Source organism: Chaetodon auriga, chromosome 23, assembly GCF_051107435.1.
Source record: "Chaetodon auriga isolate fChaAug3 chromosome 23, fChaAug3.hap1, whole genome shotgun sequence".
In the NCBI taxonomy this organism is placed as follows: Eukaryota; Metazoa; Chordata; class Actinopteri; order Chaetodontiformes; family Chaetodontidae; genus Chaetodon; species Chaetodon auriga.
The window spans coordinates 8,413,775-8,438,452 of NC_135096.1; the positions used below are offsets into that span (position 1 = coordinate 8,413,775).

Genomic DNA, 24,678 nt, shown 5'->3' on the forward strand with positions numbered 1-24,678 from the left:
TCTAATTCCTGACGTGGTCTTTCCTTTACTGCAGCGCTCGTCTTCACCTTTGAAAGTGTGTCTTATCCCAGTCAGGGTGTTGACTGTATCACCAGATCTTTTGTTTTTGAGAAGATGCCTGTTTGCTTTGATTGAATGTCAAAGCCTCATATTAACTTCAGATACATTTTGGAAGTAGAGTGAGAATTGTGGGTTTTGGGGTTGAAACATGTCCATTATATTACCATGAAAATGAACAATGTCAGACTGTTTTGGCACTTTTGAACTCCGGTTGTTAACAGCTTGGTACAGTCTAACGTTTTATTTCAATCCCTTTCCACGACGGCTGCAGTAATCTGTCGTGATCTGTAAAGCCAAAGCAATATGATGTTCCACATATTTTCAGAACATTTCATTATCATCATATGTTTCCCTCCATTATCCTTATTCAGAGGCTTTCAGTGCCTTTCGTCTGTCTTCTCTGGCTCACTCTCTCACATCTGGACTTGTGCAAGAAAAGGCAGGGGGCAGTAAGAGAGCATTACATGCTAATATGCAGCGCCGAGCCCTGCTGTATTATACAGTGCAACAGGCAAAGTAAGAGGCTTTGAATAGAAAAACCCTGGAGCGTATTGTTATGGATAAACAATGTCTAATTGATTAGTGTGTGTTTTCATTTCAACAGCCAGTGTGCATCCTTCGTTTTGCGTTTTTTGGGTCTGATTTTGTGACCAACGTGCTGCAAAGTGATCCAATAGTATGACAAATGCTGAATTTTAATGGAAAGAAGAGTATTTTTTGAATACTTTTGCAGCCAACTGCCGATGCACATATTTTGTTGGGGTTTTTCAATTACAATAAACATTCCATGTAAATAATTCATTAAAACAGAGTGGGATATACAGTTGTAGTAATTACATTGTACAATGTACGTGCTATTACTCTGACTGCAGGGGTCCTGCGTCCACCCTGGTCTTTTACGCCATGTTAGCTTTTCCATCGCAACACATGAAGATAGATCCTCAATATATTGATTTGCACTCGGTTTGTTCATATTTTTCCATCCCAAAGCTTTTACTCTTTTAACTTGTAAGAGACACAAGTCAGTTAGTGCAGTGAATAACTCGGATAAATACCCAGGGTGCACAACTTTGGCAAACGGCGGTTTTCAGTGTTGTTATCTGGTTAACCAGGTCAACAGCCTCCTTCCACATCATGCTCCTTTGGCGTTGTTGTAAAGAGATGGTTTTGGATTTGGATTAAAGTGATGTAGTTTTGATGGTGTTACATGTTCTTAAAATCTAATTGTTTAGCTGCAACTTAATAAAGGCAATCTGGTCAAACATTTGTGAATGAAAATCTGAAAGATGGAAGGACTCAAGTCCATTCCCAGCCGCCTCATTGGCCACCCATCATGTTCCAGTGAGTGTAGAGATAATCAGGCAAATATGTGAGCCAAATGTGTATTCATCTGTCTATAAGATGATGATAGATGAATAATCTATATGTCATTAGATTATTGCTCAGGCATTAATGTAAAAACAGGATTCAACTATTTGAGTTGGTGGAGGTGGAGCTCATTATGTGTAGGACTGCTGCTGCTGATTATCTTCATTGTGGATTAATCTGCTGATTATTTTTTCAATCATTCAAGTAATTGTTTGTACAAATTCTGAAAATTGTGAGAAATGCAGTCACAATTACCCAATTACCCCAAGTGACACCTTCACAATGTTTGTTTTGTCCAAACCTCAAAATTATTCAAAATGAATTAAAGTTATTGAAAGGGAAAAGCAGTAACTCGTCACATTTGAGATGGTTTTTTTTTTTTAAATAAAAAATGACTTAAACAATGAGCAAAATAGTTACAAATTAATTGTCTGTTGATTTTGTGGTCCCTGTCAGATATTCCCCTGAGACGACAATAATGTAGCAGACATACAAAGTAGTATAATTAGTAAAATGCAAGTACTTCAGATTTGTACTGAAGTGCAGTACTTGAGTAAATGTACATTCCATCACTGCTCATTCGCTTACCTTACTTGTTTTCGGCTCTTTGTGCCGTTGAAGCCTTCGGTGTGCCGTGCACAGAGCTGGAGACGAGGAATTCCTCAGTGCCCCATCGTGTTCGCAGTAACTGTAAAAAGAATTGGTGCTAGAGGATGTTTGCGCATTATAAACACACATAAGATTCTTGGCATGTCTGGCGCTGATGTACCCTGGCACATGCCAATCGGAGAGCTTAACCTTGTTTTAACCCCAATAAAACTCTTTGGTGTTCTCCTTCAGCCCCATTGTTTCACCTCAGACCTGCTTAGCCGCCAACTGACAGCTGTCCACAAGTGTCTTTGTGTATGTGTGTGTGTGTGTACATGTGTGTGTTATTTTCCATGTGCGCGCCCGCTCCACCAGCTGACCTGCCACTGAACCTTGACCGCTGCATGTTCAAAGAAACCGCACCAGCTTATTTGTAGGCTGTTTGTGTGTGGACAGACGAGCACGGGAGGCCTGAGATTCTTCCCCTCTGCCGCTTCTCTTTCATGCCGGTTATCAAGCACTTGTTCATATTCTCTCCTCATTTCCTCCCACCTCCTTTTTTTTTTTTCTTTCTGAATTTCATGCTTTCTTTTTCCACCAACCATGACTCCACTCTCACTTCTTTTCCACCTACTAGTAAGCAGTTCCTCTCAGACAATGCCCAGTGTGTCATTTAGTTATTTATAGTATGTGTGTGTTTCTGAAGAGGGCTCTTCTGGGAGCCCTATCCATTTCTTGATAAATGAAATTCCTTGGCCCACTCCGGGGTCTTAACAAAAGGACAACACAGACACTGAGCTTAAGAGACTCACAACATTTAACTCGCACGCAGCTGCTCCACATGTCAAGTTTTTGTCTTCGCTCACGTACATATTTCATCCACAAGAAGTCTCAGGGTTTATTCTGCACTAAAGGTTGCATTCAGTCATGCTGAGAAATAAGATAGAGGAGAGTTGACACTTGAACCCAGTTTCAGTCCTTGTACTGTACAGACATGTAAAAAAGAAACCTCTGTAAAAGAAACCAAGGACACAAACATACTAAGAGTCGTCCTTTGAGTGCTGGCTGGAACACTTTTTAAATGTCATGATCTAAAGACTGGTGAGAGTGTGTAGTTACCTCAGTGCTGAAATGATTAATTATTCACCGGTTTTGATCTGACTTTTGGTCACACAAAACAAGCGACCTGAGGACTTCACAGTAGACTGTAATTGCGTTGTTGTGAATATGATTTTTTTTGCCTATTTTCTGACATTTTATAGATTTTATAGACCAGATTGATGACATACAGCTGCCTCGCTGCAAATACACAACTACTCTGTTTGTTTTATTGCTGCTTGCTTGGGATTTGTAACTTGCTGTCCGGCATTTTAGAACTGTAGAACTGTGTAGAACTGAGCTGGATTTGGTGGAGTGCTCAAGGACACTTTGCTGGACTGGATATTCAGTTTTAGTCACTTTATCCAAGGCCAGATTTTGCAGTTCTTTTGACGGGATCAATTCATAATAGTAAGGCCTCTCATTTAGGTGGTCGTGTCTCGCTTGAAATGCTCTCAGCACAGTTGAAGTTCACCCAGGACCCAGACTTTTGCAAACTTTACTTTTCTGCTATATCTATCATCAGTTCGATTTCTATTTGGATTTCAGTGTTGCAAAAGCATCTCCAGTTAAATTAAACTCAAAAAAAACCAAAAACCCTTCAATCGTTTTGAAAATGTGTTTCTTAAAACAAGTTTATGATTTCAATGAACATGTCCAACAAATGCATTACAAATCACACCCGTCATCAAAATTCATCACTGGAATCTGACACATTAGCTTTGAACAAATACATGAAAAAGAGCCGATCGCGGTTCCCAGGGTTAGCCCGGAACAAAAGAGAGTAACACAGGGAAAGGGAAAAAAGTGAGAAACATGAGAGGCAAAGCGAGGAGGAAACATAAAAACGTGTGAGTTGGGGGATGTCAGGAGAGGTGGGTGATGTAGATTAAAATGGAACGGCCCCGGGCTTCACTCCATTTTTGTCTGGTTAAAGGACAAAGTGAGAGGGGGAAGTTAGTCCTCGTGTGTGTGTGTGTGTGTGTGTGTGTGTGCACAGATGAGGGTGTATTATCTGTCCTCATGTGTGTCAGTTGATAGAACCCCTGGTATTCTTGAAAGGCTCTTATTGACAGACTTAATGCCATTATTGGACATGAAACACGTGGCTGACACACTCCCTCAAGTGTATGTGTATCCGAGCAAATGCCAAAAGTGTGTACATCTGTAAGCATGTACTAATGTGTGTGTGTGTGTGTGTGTGGGAGCCCCCTGTATCTGTGTGAGCCTGTATTGATTTCCACACCAGAAGTCTCCTCTCGCTGCTGGTTGAGTTTTACCATCGCAGGGTGTACAGTCGCTGCCCTCAGGACGTCTGCCAACACGCAGCAGAAAAAACCCACCCTTTGATGAATCAAAGTTTAAAAGCTTTAGCGGCTAATGCACGGGCTGCAAAACTTTTCCAACGCCAGATAATCTCTAAAATCTGCATTAGTGCTTTTGATTGCATCTTTGTAGTGGTCCCCCGCTACAAAATCTGGAACTGGCCAGTCATTTTCCAGCCATTTTCACTGCTTTGGTGTTGTCTTTGACAATATGACATTGTTTTAATGACTTTACAAACCTATTGAGGTAGCATTAATTGAAAAGCATTGACTGGACGAAAAGGTGCAGGTGTCCTCGAAACATCATTTTCAATCAATTATTTCCTCTTGTTCTTTGAAGCTTTCAGTAAATCCATTTTTAATCTCTTTTCTTTGGCAGGACTATTGTCAGTGAAATTAAATCAGTAAGAGAAAAGGAGGCATATGAATCTCAGTGGTTGGAGGAAGCTGACAAAACTCATTTGAGTTTCGACTGTAATTCGGTTTAACGCACTGTAAATGCAACAGTGGGAGCCTGAATCAAGGTGAATGATGTACATCTGGATAACTTTTGTTTCTACAATCCACCAAGACCTTACCTGACTCACCAGAGGGTTTCTTACAGGCAGGCACGTTCAAAAAAATGCTTGGCAGGTGATTGGATGAACCATCTGTCTATCGCCGTCTGTTACGGGCTAACATCAACCAATCAGATGAGTGAACCACGTGATGTAGTGAGAGTCTTGTCGAAGCCAGTCGGTAGAGGAGTGAAAGCATCTTTTCTTTGGAGAAAAGCCTTCAGGGCTCTTGTTTCAGTGAAGAAATCCAGTTCTGATACAACTGATGCTAAAGCAACATCTGCGCTAACGCAACAGCCGCTTCCCTCGCTGTCGTCACACCTAAACCACGCCCGCCCGTATCTGCCAGTAGTTCCTTATGGGATGCCGATTGGTCTGAACCACTGTGGTTTGGCCACAAACGCAAAACGTGAAGCCTGATGAGATGGATTCTCGGCTGGCCTGTTTCCTGAACGAACGTGCTAAAGCACCAAAGTTACACGGTAACAAAAAGAGCCTGTTTCACGGCTGCTGGCTGAGGTGATCTACTGGACCAATTCCAAATCGTTTCGTACCTGTCAGTCATTCAGGCTCCAAATTACCCTTTAAATACATGCACTAAATATGTGATGTTAAGTCATTTGTCTGTATCAAATATAGTTTCTTTCTTTTACCCTCACTTGTTTTTTTTTTCCTGTCACTCTGGCTTTCTCCTCTCTATTCTTCTGCTGCCTCCTTCATTTCTCTCTCCCCTCCTCACCCCTTCTCCTTCCCCTCCGTGTGATGAAAAGTGCAGTCTTGGCGTTTCAGTCTCATATCAAATGCTCATATGCGTAAAGGGAGACAGAGACAAAGATGCCAGCCAGTGTTACATTGTGTGTGTGTGTGTGTGTGTGTGTGTGTGTGTGTGTGTGTGTGTGTGCCAGGAGAACATTGCATTGAAGCACCAGTGAACATCTGGCCTATGTGCCAATGATTGGTTGGGGAAGTTCCTCAGGATATAACACTTGAAAATGTCTTGGCATGTTCGCGACAACAGCAGTGCAGTTTTTGCTGTGTGTGTGTGTGTGTGTGTGTGTGTGTGTGTGTGTGTGTGTGTGTGTGTGTGTGTGTGTGTGTGTGTGCTGCGCGTGTGTGTGTGTGTGTGAACGTGCATTGGTAAGTGATTATTTTTGTGAAACGCGTCTGTGAGGGATGATTGTATTAAATGTGTGAGAAAAACTATTACGTGTGAGTGAATTTAAGATGATTGTATTCTTCTGTTCGTGTGTGAGTGGTGATTGTTCAGTACTTGTGTGTAAAATTGTATTCTTGTGTGTATGAGTTGGGAGCGTTTACTTCCCACCATTAGCTCTAAACCCTTTTTTGAGCAGGCGGCTGATTCTTCCCTTGATTACTATTTAGACTTCCACTCGTTTACCGAGCGCCATTTCTCCTTTGTTTTATCTCTCCATTTATACCTTCTGCTAGCTCGTTATTTGTCTTTCTCTGGAATAATTTTATTTACTTCAGCCGTGGTTCCTAAGAGCGCTTCTTAGGTTCAACAAGAGGCCAGTAGAAGTTTTTCTTCTTTCTTTCTTCATCTCTACATTTTCGTTTTTCTTCACAGTTTCTTCTCCCCTTTGTGACTCTCACGCCCTGATCACCTAATAGGCTCTAATAGGCTACACATGCGTGGTTTTGAACGCCACTGATTGCACATGTGTCTGTTTGTGTTCGCGTACGCCTGTAAAGGAGACAGCGGCCCTCGTCGGCGACGTCCGCTCAGTGGTGGCGGCGGGCGGCGGGCCGTGGAAGATGCGGTAGGGTTGTTAAAAGTGTTGTTAAGAGAGCGGCTGGCAGCTGCTCCTGACAGGTTGGGGATGGAAGGACAGATGGTGTTTGATTAGCGAACAGACCGCTGATGGAAGGAGGGATGGAGGGAGGAATGAGGGAGGAGGAAAGGAATATCAGTTTGGAGGGAGGATAAAAAGAAGGTGGAAGGATAGATGGAAGGATTCTTTAACTTAAGGATGGATAGATGATTAATGGAAAAAAGTATAACTATATTGATGTCAGGTCATGGATTAATGCATCACTTTTTGATAAGTTGAAGGATGTTGGAAGGAGCTAGCTGTCTGAATGGCCGGCATATTACGTAACAGACTGAGGAATCAAATCCAAAATTCAAAGATGCAGGATTGATAAGAGAATGAATCCGGAGGAAAAGGAGCACGACCTGATGGAGAAATGAAGGGATGCAGAGCGTGCTGGGAGGAGGAAGTGAAAATGCTGTCGGGGCAGCTGTTCCAAACAACAATTAGCTTCATTCACCTGGGTACCATCTTAAAGAACTGATGCAAATAAACCTGCAGCGCTGGCTGATTAAAGTCTGTTCAACAAGCTAACAGTGATCATTGCAGCCAGTGATGGTCCGATTGAACCAGTCGTTTATTTGAATGATGTCTTTAAGTTGATGTGTTCAAATGAGTCACTGTGGGAGCTGAATTTAGCTTTCAGGTCAGTCTGAGGTCAGACGGCGCGCTGAGGTTCTCCTTGAGCAAATTGAAACACACTGAAAACTTTGTAGTCCACAGCAGAAAAAAAGTCTAGACAAAGAACACACTTTGCAACCCTCGAGCTGCCATGTTCTCCATGCTTATGGTTCATTTTCAGAGTGCATTTGATTCGATGATCAGTAAATCTGTTGAGTGTTTTCTGAATTATTCAACCAATTGTTGTGTCAATAAAACGTCACCAAATAGTGAAAAATGCACAAGTTATTTCATTTTCTGTCACTTAAGACAGAAGAAAACCAGCAAATCGTCACGTTTGAGAATAGTTTGCTCAAAAACAAACCTTTTCTTTTGAATTCCTGAAAAAAAATGACATTCAAATGAAGCCGTCTTTCTTTTTAGATGCATTCCAGTTGTCTCACCTGAGTATTGCCTGTTTTGTCAAGGCGATACGATGTCAAACATGCAATGTGCTTTTGGCGGTTTTGGATTGACTCTTTTTTTTTTTTTTTTCTTAATGATGGAAAACAGATAGAAGAAGAGCTCAAAGCAGCAGGCGGGTTGAGGCAAACAAAACAAATTGCAGTGATCTTTCTGTACTTACCTCAGGTCAAATCCCTTAAAGAACAATGCCAGGTGCAGTCGGAGAGGACTTTCATCTTGCAGGTGAACAGACACGCTTATCTAACCCTGATCAATACCAATGTTCGATAGTGTGGTTAATTACAAATGTACATACAGTGACAATGCAAAGACGAGGGTCATCGCCATCAACACAAGAGGTCACCGCTTAACAATAAACTTGCACAGATGATTTATATGGTGTGGTTTTTCTGGTGAGGACAGACTGCAAGAAAGAGTGGAATTAGCTTAATTTTTGCTTTCTTGCCAAAGTTAAGGTTCAAACAAATGAAATGTGATATCTTAAAAACGCAGTTGTTGCAGTTGCTGCAGTGAAGTTGGGCTGTTTTCGTCATTATTCTCACTGTCCTAACTCTAATCTTGTCACTATGGACATCGACTTCTGCTCTTGCCTCAGCCCAGGCCATCGCATCTATCTACCAACATGGCATTGGATGTGAATAAAGTGAAACACACCCACACACACACACACCCACACACACACCACAGTCCACTTTAGCAGCAGTTAACACAGAGAAGACAGTTACAGCTATTAGAATAATGTTGAGGAGAGATTTTCCTCCATAATAAACTCTCTCCCTACTCCATAATAATAGCAGCCATTACCCAAGATGTATCACTGTCATGCCATCTCTGCGGACAGTAAGTGTGTTTGTGTCGGTGTAAGTGTGTTTGTGTCTGTGTAAGTGTGTTTGTGTGTATGACGGGGTGATTGAGAATGAAACAATCAGCAGGCCAACACAAACACAGCTGTTTTATTGTTGCGCTGTTCAGATGTGCTTCCACAGGCAGACGGTGTGTGTGTGTGTGTTTGTGTGTGTGGGTGTGTGTATGTGTGTGTGATCATATAGAGCAACGAGTGACCCCACCTCCTGTTCAGCCCCCCCTGTTCTAATGAAAAGCTCTGGCAGTGTAAGCCAACGCGCAGCACACCCCTCATCTCCCTCCGTCTGTATTTTTTTGTTGCTGTTCTTAAAGCTGAAATCTGCAACAGTTTTAGTTAATGTCTCGCTATTATATTAATCTGTGTTGTTGAACGCTGCATACCAATAACACCTCGGAGAGACAACTTCGACTAGATCACTAGATGATCATGATTGTTGTAGTCTGAATGTCCAGAATATTCATTTTTGTCCTTTTTCTCTCACAAACTTCAGACTTTTTACCATCTTTTGTGTCTCAAATACTCCCTAAATGACTTAAAGATGCATTTCAGTGATTCAGTGATCTCATTTGCAAGAGGCAGATTAAAAAACAAAGGTCACTCTCTGTGGAGTAGGGAAGCATGGATCCAACTTCTTCTCCCCCAGTACCAATCCTGATGCCTCATCTTAGGTATCAGCTGACATCTGGTACCAATCTGACACCAGTCCTCCCTTGTTCTAAATCTCAAGTCTGAGTACCTCATAACATGGAATACAATGAATTGTTTTTATACAAGCCAACATGCTCGCTCTGCTTAATAAGGTCAATGTCCTCTCAATGAATTGCATGTTGGTTTATCCTTTTAAATGAAATCAGCATCAGTTCACGGAATGAAAGCTAAAACTTCAATATAATCCTGAGTAATTTTTGAGATATTGATTATTGTCCATCCCTTCTGGATACACTCACAAACCTTTTTTTTTTCCTCATCCTTTGTCCTTGTCAGCCACCATACACACTCTTCTGACTGCGAGCCAGTCGAATCAAAACAAACGAGGGTTCTGTCTTCAGCAGGCATGTCATTGGCTTCCTGTCGAGCGTTGCTTTTTAGCCATGCTGTTACCATGTGGGTCCACCGCTTTGGTCCAGACTCAGCTTCACTCTGTGTTTAGTGCTAGTTATCCAGTGTTAGCATGCTAATACACTGAACTAACATAGTGAACACGGTGAACATTACACCTGCTGAACAGCAGGATCTTACCTCTATGAGCGTATTAGCATTCAGACATTAGCACTCTGCTCAAAGCGTTACTGTGCCTGTCCTCACAGAGGCGCTAGCACGGCTGTGGACTCTTATTATTGTTTTTGTGCTTTGAATTTGTAACTTCTTTATCACTGTATTTTAGCCTGAGTCCAATTTTACCTCTTCATTGCGAAAAAAATAAAAATAAAAAAATCTTCTTCATGCAAACTGGATTATTGCTGTCACTTTGCAGAAACCTGTAAACAGTTTATCATGTTATTATCTTCATTGAAGTTCTGGCAGTATGTTGCGTTATTGTATACAAATGCTACAATATAACTGTATGAATTGTTTTTTAACATGTGCACTGAAGTGTGTACTCTTTTATACACACTTTCATATTTTCTGTGTATGTAAGAGAGCGAGACGGGAGGAAAAAGAGAGGCACGATGAGTGCTGGCACTTTAGCCCATGCTGGTGATGGTGGTTGGCATTGTGTGATGCCAGTTAGTGTTTGGCGCCAGCACACAGAGGGCATGATGTGTGTTTGTGAGTGTTGGGGAGGTAAGTGGTGTGAGAGGAGGACAGAAATAATACCTATGAGAGAGGAAGAGGAGAGGATATAGGAGAGGTAAGAAGGGGGAGAGGGCAGCGTAGTGTCAGTGATGAAGGGGTGAGAGGATGAGCAGAGGAGGGGCAGAGGAGTGAGAATGATGGTAGGGCAACGAGGGCAGACAGGCCTTGTGCCTTTGTGTGAGTGTGAGTCTGTACCTATATCTTTTTGTGTTTGTGTGTGTGTGTGTGTCTGTCTGTCCCTGCGTCTTTGTACTGGCTAATCTAGGCGTCAGCAGCTTTTTGAGGCTTTTGTGCTGACAATAATCACACAGCGCTCCTCTTTTCAATTCATCAGCAACAACAACAAGGGATCACATGTCCCCTATACAGAATCCAGAGAGCGAGCGAGCGAGCGAGAGGGAGAGAGAGGGAGACGGGGAGACGGGGAGGGGGGGGGGGCATGGACAGAGTTAAATTGGCCATCATGTTGCCTAGTTACTGCTTGGGTTGATGGCGATTTGGTGTGTAAACGGTCAACGCCCTCTGCACCTCTGCTGAGCAAAAACACAGCAGCGATAAAGACAGTGACACGCTTATTCCACTGTCACAGAGGGTGTTCATTTAGTCCTGTGTCAAATGTCCTCGTTAGTTTTTGTCATATTTAGTCAACCTCATCCTGGTTTATCTTGTCAAGTTTTAGTTGACCAAAAGTCTGGGCCTAAAAAAAAAAACCTGAATGTTTTTGTCTCTCATCTAACTTGCTTTCTATAAAACAGCTGATGTGAGTTACTTCAAGTTCCGCCTGCGTTCACCGTGTGCTGCTGCCGTGGTCCCGAGAAAGCGGCGCTGAACAGGAAACAGAACTGCTGCACTGAAAAGAAAACAGTCTTTAATGTTTCGTCTCCATCTCTTTGCGTGTTGATGTGGTCACAGCTGGTGTTTAATGACACTGGTGCCGTCTCATCGTTGTCTTCGTCAAGGAAAAATGTGACTTAACATATTTCGACAAAAGGATTTTCATGACTGAAATTAACACGGCTTAGAAATGACCCCTTCTTTTTTCTCAAAGAATAATTTATTTCATGTTGCAGTGTGATGGATAAACAATGAGTAAACCACTGGTCAAATCTGTAGCAAGCATTAATAATAATCATCATCATCAGAATAACATTAATAGGAATAATTATTTCAATTATAAATAATAACAATATCAGAGTGATCAGAGTAATTATTACATCTATACAAGCTACAAATATCAGCATTTTGTCGTATGTCTTTTTTTTTTTTTTTTTTTTTCTTCTGCTGTTAAAACCTTAAACACTTCACACATGACCTGGTCGGTGCGGCTGCCCCTCTTGGCCACCCAGAGCAACAAGAAAAATCTGTTTGTCAAATGAAGATTTGTTTCCAGTTTAAAGGGGAAAATGGGACATTTTGACATCTCTGAACGTAGGAGGCTCAATTCGACAACGTCTGATTGTACCACAGTGAGTTGTCAGCGTTTTTAATGGTGTTAAACACTTCCGTGCAGAGTCCAATCAGTGCTTAAAAGAGGCACTGTGAAGAGTGTATCGCCAAAGGTTAGCCTGTCCCAGAGCACCATGTTTGTGTAGTGTGCGAATGACGCGCTGCTTAGATGATATGCTCGCATATGTACAACCCTGATTCCAAAAAGGCTCTGACAGATTGGGATAATCAGCTCATCCTTTTTGACATCTGCTCAATATTTCATGTAAATATCTGCTTATTGTGAATTTGATGCAGCAACATGTTTCAAACACGTTGGGACAGGAGCAACTAAAGACAGGGAAAACTGTGGAATGCTCCAAAAACACCTGTTTGGAACATTCCACAGGTAAACAGGATCATTGGTAACAGGTGAGAGTGTCATGATTGGGTATGAGAGGAGCATCCTGGAGAGGCTCAGTCGTTCACAAGCGAGGATGGAGAGAGGTTCAACACTTTGTGAACACATGATTGTAGAAAGGAGACTGCTGCATGAGCTGAAGAACACTTTGTCGTAAACACAGTTTGTTTGCAAATGATTGCATTCTGTTTTTATTTGTGTTTTACACACCATTTTTGGGAAGCAGGGTTGTAGATACTCGTGTATTTCTTTGCCAGAAAGTGCAGCACAGAAGTACCAGAAACAGTGTTGCCTTTCCATAGTTTGTCCCCCAGAAAGCACTCAGACTTAATGTATTTTTCAATTACAAAATGTCCCGCTCAGTTCATAACTTTGTGACAAATCCTGCATAAAAAATGTAATAGCTCCTCATCAAAAATGTAATTTTGTAAGACAAGTCCAGCGAATGGAGGAGCAGGCGGATTCATGACGGCTTAAAATAAGGTTTCCCTACGGTTCGTCTCAGGTTTGAGACAACTCTTTTTCTAATGTTGTGAAAAGTGGAAGTGTAGAATGTCTTTGATGCTCTGGGTGCCTGAATGCAACAGGAGCCAAGAGGGGCGGCCAGGGAAGGGTGGGGCAGGGGGAGCCACACAGTCAAAAAAACACCCAGAACGTCTCAGTACAGGAGGAAGAGGGAGAAGTAAAAAGAGGAGGGGGAAGGAGGGGAAATAAACAACAACTAAGTCTGTTGCCCAGGTTGTCTGGGTTTGGTTGAGGATTTGGGAATGCTACTGTGCTTTCCTACTCAAGAAGTGTGTGTGTGTGTGTGCATGTGTGTGTGTGTGTGTATGAGAGCATGTGTACGTGGTTTTGTGTGCACGTGTATGTGTGTGAGTGAGGGTTCATAGAAGAGAGGCTGTAAGCTTATACAAAGGAGAAAAAATACAGAAACATCACTTTTTCTCAAAAATGTCCATGTAACTTAAAAACATCCACAATAAAAAGATTTTTATATATTATCTTCTTCATTTTTAGTTCGCTCCGGACCCCAAGTCACGGGCTGAGGATCGATCCATCATCTATCCTCACGCCTTTGTTCCTCCAGAGAGGGATGAAGAGCGAGCTTGGCTGAGGTGGAGGAGAAAGAGGAGACGGGCTTTTCGGCAACAAGGAGCTTTTCGGTAAGTGCAAGGAGGTTCAATTTCACTGCTTTGCTTTTAATTTATAAAAGTCTCAACATAATTCGTTAATTTGAGCGTCGTCTGCCTCATGAGTCCGAGCCCTCGCAGAAGTCGTTGAAGAGGATTTTTTTTTTTTTTTTATATATATATAAAACATTTTGAGGGCAGTTTTGTTTTTAAAAGACGGGCTGACCAAAAACAACCATCAGCAAACCCCTCCAGAAGCCTCCACGGAGAACCCACTTCAAGTCTCTGCATCGCGGTATGAACGTCAAACACCTTGAAACGCATTTCACTGAAGACCTCAGCCTAGTCTAAGTGCACCCTGGGAGGCATTTTCTTACTGTCTTCTCATGGTCCTCGGAAGTTTGTCTCGCTTGCAGTGCTTCCTTCCTCGTTTTAGTCAGTCATGGAGGAGTTCTTGTAGACAGTTGGGGGATTTGAAGACCTCAGGAACCTCGCTGTCCAGTTTGCAGATCACCTTGTAGATGGCCTTCTTCCAGGACGGGTCTGCATCCTTCCCAGCCACGATGGCATTGAAGAATTCGCGAAGAGTCACCTGGGCCACCTCCAGAAATCGCTCAGGGACCTATAGGAGAAGGAGGAAGTGGGAAAAAGAGGAGGGAGAAAGAGAGGAAATCACAAGTTAAATTCTTGCCTTGATTGTTTGAGCTGAAGAGGAACTTCCCTCTAATCACCTTCCCCTTTCTTGTCTTAAATGTAAAGTTACAGTCCAGTATTTAAAAGCTAAAAGTACATCATTCTAAAACCTTGTGCATCAATTTGCTGCTGTAACAGCCTCTTCTGGGACAACTTTCTACCAGATATCAGAACCTGGCAGCAGGGCTGTATATAATGATAACAGAATATTCAGCATTCTTAATGAGTAAAGGGCTTCATTAATACATCGAGGATGTTTGTTTCCATTTAAATGTTCACATGTGCCACAGCTGATAGAAAAATAAAATTATGTTTTCAGTCTTCAAATACAGAGTTTGCTTTAAGACAAGTAACTGACAAATGTGAAGATTGAGGTGTGTGTGTGTGTGTGTGTGTTTCAGGTGTCCATATATTACTATTCCTGTAGTTCTTCTTCATCTGTGAACTTCCCCTAAATACACTTCCCCTTTCTTAACCGCTCCCAGCTGTGTGTGTGTGTGTGTGTGTGTGTGTGTGTGTGTGTGTGTGTGTGTGTGTGTGTGTGTGTGTGTGTGTGTTTGGTGTCAGAGTTCCTTATGCATACACTCGCACGTAATGACACACTCAGTCCTTGACAATGGCAGGTGAACAGTTGTCTGTGATCTGTCACAGCCTCTGTGCGTGTGTGTGTGTGTGTGTGTGTGTGTGTGTGTGTGTATGTGTGTGTGTGTGTGTTTGTTTGTGTGTGTGTGGCTGAGTTAAAACAAGAGCGAAGGGATTGCAGGGATCCAATTGTCCTTTCCACATGCAGGCATAAATATACTGTCATCACAAGGCTTCTCGTGTGTGTTTGTGTGTGTGTTTTAATGCTTTGTGTGTGCTCATGGAAGTGTTTGACAGCAGAACAATGGCACACACACACGCACACACACACACACATTTTTCATTCTTTCCTCTGCCCTTTCTCCCGGGGGCAAGATCATTGAAAGACACTAAACAACCTGACTAGATCCCTCTTTTTTTCTTCTTCTTTGTCTCTTTTTTTTGCATGCAGATGTACAGACACACACACACACACACACACACACACACACCCACACACACAGACACAGGAGGCTGACTCTTCCAGACAAGGTACATGCACCTATACACCCCAACAAACACACACGCAGAGGACGACAGAGTGCCGTCTGGGTGTAACCCCGTCACGCGTGGCAGGACATGCCAAGGTTAGCCGCCACCAGAACGGATGAATCACCTCACACACTCTCCCTCTCTCACACACACACACACACACACACACACACCCCCTAAATGATTCCCTGGACTCTCATATACTCTGTCTACCCTCACCTACCCTCTCTCTCTCTTTTTAGCTGGCCCCTTGAGACCACAGTTATTTCAATGAGGCCCTCTGTCACTGTCTTGCTATAGACACTACTGTACACACACAGACACACATGCTCTTTCTCATACACACACACTAAAGATTAAACTTTACAAGTGATAACTCCAATGCAGACATGGTCGATTTTACACATTTGTCCATAAACTGTCATGTAATTTAAACATTTAGCCTCCACAAGTTTGACTAACCTGCCAGTTTAAACCCCCTCAGACTGTCTGACTGCTTGTTTTTCTTCTCTTTAGTGATGCTGCTGCATTTCAGATCTCAGCGGTGAACTTGGTGAGTACAATCGTGTTATTAGAGAAATGAATGATGGCCACAACTACAAAAATATGACCCCAGTTGTAATGAATGGGAATTATATTTTCACAAAAAAGAGATAGTCATTAAACCTCAGCAGGTGCCAAAACATTTCTGTCTTTTAAAAGTCTTTCCTGTCTTGTTTTACCCCTGCAAGAAAACACAGAAAGCCAAAGTCAAGCTGCTGTTTTTAATAGTTGCTGTGAAACCGCCCACTGGGACAAATAAAAGTTGAAACCTGAGCTTGATCTTGAAGATGAATGTGCCTTTGAGGCGTCCTCTCCCTCCTGCATTCCATCCCTTCATCCTTTACTTGTTCAAATTGGCTCTCATCTTAAAAGAAAAGACTCAACCACTCCTTTTGACACCTTCCCAGAACATCATTTTAATATTTCTTACCTTTCTACCTCTTTGAAGCTCAAATTAAATCTTATTCCAGTCACTTTGGCTATAGTGGGATGCATGAGCGAAACACGTGAAATGCAGGGGCGAAGCTACAAAGCCTGGACGACCTGATTGAATACTGCTCAGCGGATCTTCTCAACTCCGCTGTTGCTTTTTCGTCTGTCGCTGTGCTTGTTCGTCTTTTGTTTGATATCTCAATTGCAAAAAGCTGTGAAACAAAAACCAGCATGCACAGTCGGACAGTCAGAGATTCTGCGACCTTGACCTCAGAAGTCTCTGGCCCGAGTGTTTTCGCGCTGCAGCGTCGGCGCTGCCTCGTTCAGCGCGATGATTGGTGTGTTTTTAAAATGTTTCAGGATGACGTGTCATCGTCGCAGTGGCGAGAGGACTCGAAGTGAACGAGCCCCCGACAGAGAGAGGACAGGACACCGCTGATACACAGACAGGTAGGAAAACACGAGCAGAGAGAATGAAAGGAAGCCGGGAGGATGTTGTGTGTCTTGTTGGGCACCAGCTCGACTGGACAAACACACACAGACACACACTTGGGTCCAGATGCCCAGATTTGTCTGGCTGTCGTAAATCAGTCCAATAAAGAGATCTAAATTAGGCCATCATCAATACAGATGGGCCTGTTTCCCCCGTGTGTGTGTGTGTGTGTGTGTGTGTGTGTGTGTGTGTGTGCGCGCATGTGTGATTTTCTCCTGGCTTGGATCTTGATATGGTGTGTAATTGCCAGGAGAGAGAGAGAGAGAGAGAGAGGGAGAGAGAGAGAGAGAGAGAGAGAGAGAGAGAGAGAGAGAGAGAGAGAGAGAGGGAAAGTAGGAAAGAAATGATAAAGAGGAAGAAAGACACTTGGTTCCCAGTAAACATAATTCGCATGATTGCTCTGGTTTGGTGGGTAAATATTGGATGAAGGGAGGCTCAATTACTCTGTCCTCACACACACACACACACACACACACACACACACACACACACACACACACACACACACACAGAAGGACAAGAGCCTGTAATCTCTAAATCGCTGCCCAACAAGGAGGCCTACTGGGATGCCCTCCCTCTCTTTTCTTTCCTCTTTCTCTCATCCTCTCATCCCCTCTTCTTCGTCCTCCTCTCTGGCACTTCCGCCCTCGAATCTTCTTGGAAATATGAGAAATCACAAGCTCACTGAATGTTTATTACGCATCACACGCTCTTATTTTTGAAGTGACAAGTTCCCATAGTGCTGATGGAAAGCTTTGCTTCACCTGGATGAAGGCTGCTGCATCTGTTTATGCTTTTCCCGATGCGTTCACTGCTCTTCCTCAGCTCTTCCAGTGCATTGCATGCGAGTGTAATTTGCATTTGCAAATGTATCAATCATTGCGTTTTGGTTTGCTCATCTGCATCTGCATCTGCATCTCTGTCTCATTTTCATTTTAGCCATGTTTTACTGAGAGTGGAAAGTTATGACCATCTTACCAGAGTGTATGAAGGAAAAATACAGACATTTCCATCTCAAAACAGGAAGAACAATGACATCAAACCACAACTAACATAAAAATCTTCCCCATTTCCATGAATCTGAATATTTATTTTAAAGCTCTATCTTGCTTCCGAGCAGTCATTTAACAGAATTAGTTTTTTCTTTTTCCTGGAAAAAACAATCTGGCGTATTCAATGTATCTAGTAGCACCAATAGCAGCTGCTTGTTCGCAATAAACATGAGCATGAGCAGTGAAAACACAAAAGAGCCCCACGTGCAGGAAGTCAAACCATCAAAGTGCAGAAACAGCACAGCACTTAGCAACAGTGACGTCCGCTTTGCTAATTTAGTCATTTTTTACAGTGCAGACCACAAGCACAAAAGGGCAGTGTTGCACTAAAAATTATTTTTAGAATAAAGGAGAGCCTTTTTTAAGTAGGTTACTTCTTTATGGATACACTGCCCCATTTTAACACGTCCAAAACAGGAGAAAAACTTAACTTAGACTTAACTTAGATGTGACACACTCAGACAGAAAGCATCACTTATCAGTGAGCAGAAGAATCACTTGATCACAAAGTGTGATTTGAAACACCGTAATCCCTTCGCTCAGCATCTCTCCCAGCTGTTGCTCTCTGATGAGAGATGCTACAGGTCCTTACCCACAAAAATATTCCACTTTAGCACCTCTGCTTCCCCATTACAACGCAGACATGCTTCTCAAACCCAGACAAAGGCACTCACACCGAAGGATCTGTCAGATCTCTGTGAGTGCCGCCTTCTCTGTGACTTCATGTCTGATGCTGCTTCATTCTGTACAGAAATCCACCAAAATCCAACAAATTCTACCAGTTCCCACACTGCTATTATGTGATGTCTTCTCTTTGGCTTATATATTAGATTTTTTGTTGTTCGAGCAATAGTGACGCAGAATCCTTGAAGCTTTTTCCTGTTTAATGGAAATTATGATTTACGAAACGCTCTAGCTGAAGAAATGACTTGATCAAATGGAGATCTCCTTTGCTGTGTGCGGTGAAGTCACTGATTAGTCTTGCCGTTAAATGCTGGTTGTTGTTCAGTAAGCTCGGTAATAAGCAGCGCTGTTTTAAAGTCATGGAAATTCTCCATGCACGTCCCTGACTTGTGTCTAAATTCATTCTCTCCTTTTCCCCTTCTGCCTTAAAGCTTGCTCATTTTTCTTCTCCTGTCCCCGTTTATCCCCACCTCCCTTCTCTCTCCCCGCCCCCCCACCTCCCCCTCCGCTCCTCTCCTCTGAAAACAAGAGGTGTGGGCCGTGTGTGTGCTTGTGTGTCCTCAGCTGACCCCACCTATTCACCTATCCATACATCTGTCCACCTGCCTTCCCACCTATCTGTTTGTTTCCTTGCCACCGTCACTCGCGGTCTTACACAAAAGGAAAAGCATGTACACACACACACACACACACAGACACACACACACACACACACCAGGCTCTTAAGAGATCACTGTGCAAACACCATATGCTGGATTCTCAAGGTGTAGGAACAGTGCAGACTGCTTCTTGTGAGTCCTACCTGGTCATTGTTCATTTTTCAGCTGGCTTGTCCCTTTCGAACCGTCTCTATTTCTCGTCTTGTTGCAGGGTGCTGCTCTTTTCAGTTTCAGATGACCCTCACCTCACACACACATACACACACTTTATTTTGTTGCCATTCATTGGCTCTGTGGCCTTGAGGTCCACTTTGCTGTTGGTCAGTAGAGTATTTTGCTATCAACGAGACAATACTGGAACTCTTTCATGTGCTGCTCCTTCTGTGGACTTAGCTCTGTGCCTGTGTGTGTGTCTATATGTGTGTGTGTGTGTGTCAGTGGACATATCATTTTTGTGCCAACACACAAGCATCTGCTTCCTTTTTCCTCCTGTTCTCTCTCTCATTCTCCCTCTCTTTCCCTGCTATCAGGCCTGGCTTTAGTCTCTCTCTCACACACACACACAGACACAGACACACACACACACACACACAGACAAGCCCTGGCAGGAAAATACAAAAACACACACACAGATCCGCAGTTGGGACTCTTCCTCTTCTTCATCTTCTTCCTTTCATCCACTCTCCTTCGGCAGAAATTAAGAAATGGAAATTCCTACTTTGACGCTGTTAATCGTCTCTCTGTGCTGCAGATATAGACGTGATTGTCGGAGTGATTAAGGGAGTTCAGATGGACTCTGGTAGCTCATGGTGGCCGAACGCCTCCTGTTGTTTTTTCCATCTCTGTCTGCATTCCTGTTTTTCTTATCTGGATCTTTATAGCACACTGACCATGCTCCCCCCCTGCCCCTTCCATCCGGCCTCAGGCGAACACTGATTCATACATTAAGAGGACACTCCGTAATTTGTGTCCAAAACATGGTTGTTTTGGTTCTTCAGCTTCTCTTTCCTCTCTTGTTGCAACACACTCTTGCTGACTGTCGTTAGGATCAAGTTTGTGTGACGGACAAATGACACAATTGTGAATCTTTAACAGGAGCTTCTGATAAAATCGCAAGCTACTTCTGCTGAATGTTTAGGGCCAGATCTGTGCAATAAGACAGAAAAATCAAGACTTGATGAAAACAAAACAACTTCCAAGTCCAGGAACACCAAATAATTAAGATGAACAAGATGATGAAAGGCAGGCCTTGCACAGCCACCCACCTTAAATATTTAATCACAGGGTCAATGAAAGGATTTGTCTCAGCTTTGCACAAAAGATCTGAATGCACATTTGAAAAGAAAATGTTAAAATGCTCCATCATTTCGTCATCACTCAGACACCTGAAAACCTTGGACTTGCCCTCAAGGACTCAACTCTTGAAAGTTGCATCGTCAGGACTTGAGACTTGGCTCTAGTGCCTTGCTTCAATGCTCTTTAACTCAAGCTGTTCAGGGAAGAGGGAGCGGCACTTGTTTCTTTTTCTGTCATTCAGTTCTGTTCCTCTACGTTCCGGCTGCACCGCACATACTGCACATAAATAGCACAGACAGTAACCTGCTGGTGAGATACTGTTTGACACAGTCACCCATATTTGCACAGCAGCCTTTAGAAAGTAAAGCTGGACGCACAGTGCTGGAAAGCAGGATTCACATAAAGTTAAAAAAAACAGCTCATGTATTTTAGAGAAATAATCAGCCGTTTGATGGCAAATACATCCCCGTCTCTCCGCCGTAGCCTCGGGGCCACAATGATATGCCTGCTGTCGTTTAAAGAGTGAAATTAAAGGTAAAAGTGGAGACTGGGGGTTCCTCCAGGACATCAGCAATATGTTTCCTTTCTCTGCTGCTCTTTTGTCAATCAGTCACTGATCTCACTGTCACCAGGACAATGGCAATAAAGTTTCTCTTTGTTCAGACTGCATGTGACTGAGAGGAAGGGTCTGCGTCCTGAGATTGCGTCTGTGTGTGCGTGCGCGTCTGTTCTCACTATCTCATGAGTGTGTGTTATCTTCTTTCTGTGCGAAACCGTGTGCCTTCACGTCTCCGCATGCTGCCGTTTGAGTGCGTGCGTTCACACACGTGCTGGGCTTCCTTGGAATGGTGTGTGTGTGTGTGTGTGTGTGTGTTCTGTGCTTCCTTGTGTGTGCGTGTGTGTGCAAGTGTGTGTCACCCATAGAGGACAATAGCCTGGGTCATCTGACTGAGAGGCTGCAGACCACTAGTATCACATGACGGAGGCTGAAGGCCACGTCTTTGTTACCAGGCCTATTGTTAAAGCTAAGGAGACAGCTGGGGCAGGGGAAGGGAATCACTGCATGCACAACACACGCATACACACACACACACACACACACACACACACTCATATTCACACACACACATACAGGAAGACCATACACATGCACACACACACACACATGCACACGACCCTCGTGACTCCAATCAGGCTCAGTGACAAAGATGATGCCTTCTCTTCTCAACTGGAATACTAAGACACACACACACACACACACACACACACACACACACACACACACACACACACGCTGCAAGCAGATAGCTATAATTATAGTGACAGAAACTGGCAGGTGGCATTGTCTGTACCATACCGCTTTCTGCCAAGCAGCAACAGAGAGGAGAGAGTGAGGAAGACCGAGTTACTTATTGCTCATGCTTGCTTAATGAGTGACAGCGACAGAGTGTGTGTTCACGTAGATTAAGGGCTTTCTTAAAAATGCATGTTCATATACAACTAATTTTCTTAAGCAAACCCTAATCTCCTCTTAACCAAGCGTTTCTGTAGCCCACAGCTAACGATCCCAGTCTCATCCTTCCAGCCACCTCAGAAATGAATTTGGCAAAGCACATCAGTAGCACATAAACAAGGAGACAAGGCTGCATCTAACTCTGGTCCAATAGTTATGAAGCAGTTTTTTTTTTTTTTTTTTTTTTTTTTTTACTAGAAGTCATTAGTCCTCTGCTTGTTTTTTATGAAAATCCCTTAATCTGAGCTGATTCCCTTGAGACTCTTGAAGACTCTTCAACTTTAAAGAGAGTGTTTTGGTGTCCAATGATCCTAAATCCTAAAATTCCGTTTCAGATGCTTTGGCACGCTCTTTTGATATATTTTAAATACTTGGCGCGAAAGTAGTCAAATTAAACGTCTCTAGTAGTAAAAGACTTGAAATCATGAACCCCAATGTGTAAGATGTAGTAATTCCCCAAAGCTTCTGTAGTCAGAATGAGGGAGAGATCAGAGTTGGAGGAAGAGGGAGGTGAGAAAAAGAAAGCAGGACACGTGTAGTCTATGAAACGTGTGTGTGTGTGTGTGTGCGTGCGCACGCCTTCTGGGTAGGTTACAAATAGAAGACAAAAAAAGGACAAGAGAAAGACGGAGGAGACATGAGAGGAAAAAAATTCAAAACTTAGGGCAATTGGATTGAGGCAGACGAATCTTTTATATTTTGGTGTGTGTTGATGAAGTCGTAACAAAATGACAGAAAACAGCCCATCAGCACTGGGCACAATGCACAAAATAGACCCAAACTTCAGCACCAAGACAGTAATTTAAAGCTGCAGAGGATTTTCTATGAGAAGAGAAGCGAATGTGATAGAAAGGCCACTCTGAGAATCGATTCCTCGACTCGAGCTCGGCCCTTTCTTCCTCCAGTGGACTCGCATGAAGATGAAGAGGAAGTGGAAAAGATGAGTGAATGGATGAATAAGGACAAAGAATGACAAAGAATCTAAAACGGCGGAGAAAGACATGAGAAGTTCAGCCTTTCATGAACTGCACAGCTTATGAAACCAGATAGCCCTGAAATGTGAGTGTGTGACCACTCGGTGGCCTCTAGGTGTGTGTGTGTGTGTGTCTGTGTGTGTGTGTTTTTGTGTGTGTGTGTCAAAGTCAAAGGACAGATTTTGGTAGCAACCACACCCACCCTTCATCTATCTCTGCTCTTTCAGATGAACACAAATGAGTATCTGTGTGTGTGTGTGTGTGTGTGTGTGTGTGTGTGTGTGTGTGTGTGTACGCACGCATGTGTGAACATGTGTGTGTGAGGCGCAGCTGTGCCGTGGTTTGGTGCTGACAGAGCCAGCGAGGATCCTTGAACTGGAAAGATGAGAATGTCCTCCAGAAGGCTTCATAAAAATGTCTCATTGTCCCTCTTCAGTCGACACACACACACACGCACACACACACACACACACACAAAAATATGACAACTTCATCCCATTCTTCCACCTCTCATTCACATAGTCTGAGCTGCGCAGGGTGCGCATGTGCTGATGATGCCAAAGCGTAGGTGTGCATCAAATATCGCACCGAAACTTTAACAAACACACACTCGCAAGTTAAGAGTGCCATGCGCAATGCTGCTGGCAGTCTAAAGCAACCACTCGTCAATCTGTTCTCGATATAAAAAAGAAAAATAGGAAACGTTTGTCTACCTCTTGGCAGAAGGTGGAAGCTGATACCTTTCCCTGAGTGTCCTGGCAAAGAAAAGCCCTCTCTGTCTCTTTTGTTTTCCCCGTTTTTTGTTTTTTTGTTTTTTTTTTTTGAAGATGAGACTACTGTATTCCTTTCCCTTTCTCCAGCCTCCTTCCTTTCTTTGCCTTCCTCATTAGTTAGTGGGCAGAGCTGCAATTAGGACAAAATTGTTTCAGAGACGGGGGAGGCGAGGGGAAGGAGGAGAGAGGAGACAGTAAGGATGGAGAGAGAGAGAGAGAGGTAAACAAGAAAGAAGAGTTGAAAGAATGTGGCTGGAGAGGGGAGGAGGAGGTAATTAATGAAGCTGCTATAATTACTGAGGCCTGTTTATGCCAACTTTGGAAGACACACACACACACACACACACACACACACACACACACACACACACACACAAACTCCCGACAAATTACACTCACCTTTCCACAGCAATAATCTACAATGACTATTTAAAATGCTGGCCATGTACGTTGACTAATGACACGAGCTTTTTTCAACCCATCAAACCAAAGAGCACAGCGCTGACTAAGATTAACTTATTTTTTTAACCAGAGAAACATAATAATTGTAAATTATTTAACCTCGTCAGGCCTTCTTTTAGCCATTAATTTGACAAAGAGCAGACTATTATGGAAGAAATAAAAGCTGTTGAGGCATAGAGATGAGAGGATGATGAGTGGAAAAAATGGGTAAAGACAGACAAGAGACAAGAGTCAGGAGGAGTTAATGGTGGAATGAGGGAGAAAGGGAAAGGAGGGGAGAGGACTGGAGGACTGGAAGAGAGAAGGACAATAGGAGAGAAGGAAAGGCAGCAGGGGACAGAGAGGGAGGAGAGGACAAAGCTAAATGAAAGAGGGATAAGAGAAGGAGAGGATAAGGAGAGGAGGCGACGAAGAGAACGTATCGACAGAGGACAGATTC

At 43.2% G+C, this 24,678-nt stretch overlaps 1 protein-coding gene across 1 annotated transcript in view; it reads right to left on the reverse strand.

Annotated features, from left to right (window-relative positions):
• Positions 1-11,608: 11,608 nt before the first annotated feature.
• LOC143315951 (prospero homeobox protein 1-like) overlaps positions 11,609-24,678 on the reverse strand; it is a 36,288-nt gene continuing 23,218 nt past the window's right edge. The window contains exon 7 of the mRNA XM_076723563.1: positions 11,609-14,174. Coding sequence (XP_076579678.1) covers positions 13,989-14,174 — 186 coding nt within the window. The 3' untranslated portion in view covers positions 11,609-13,988. The remainder of the gene's footprint in view (positions 14,175-24,678) is intronic.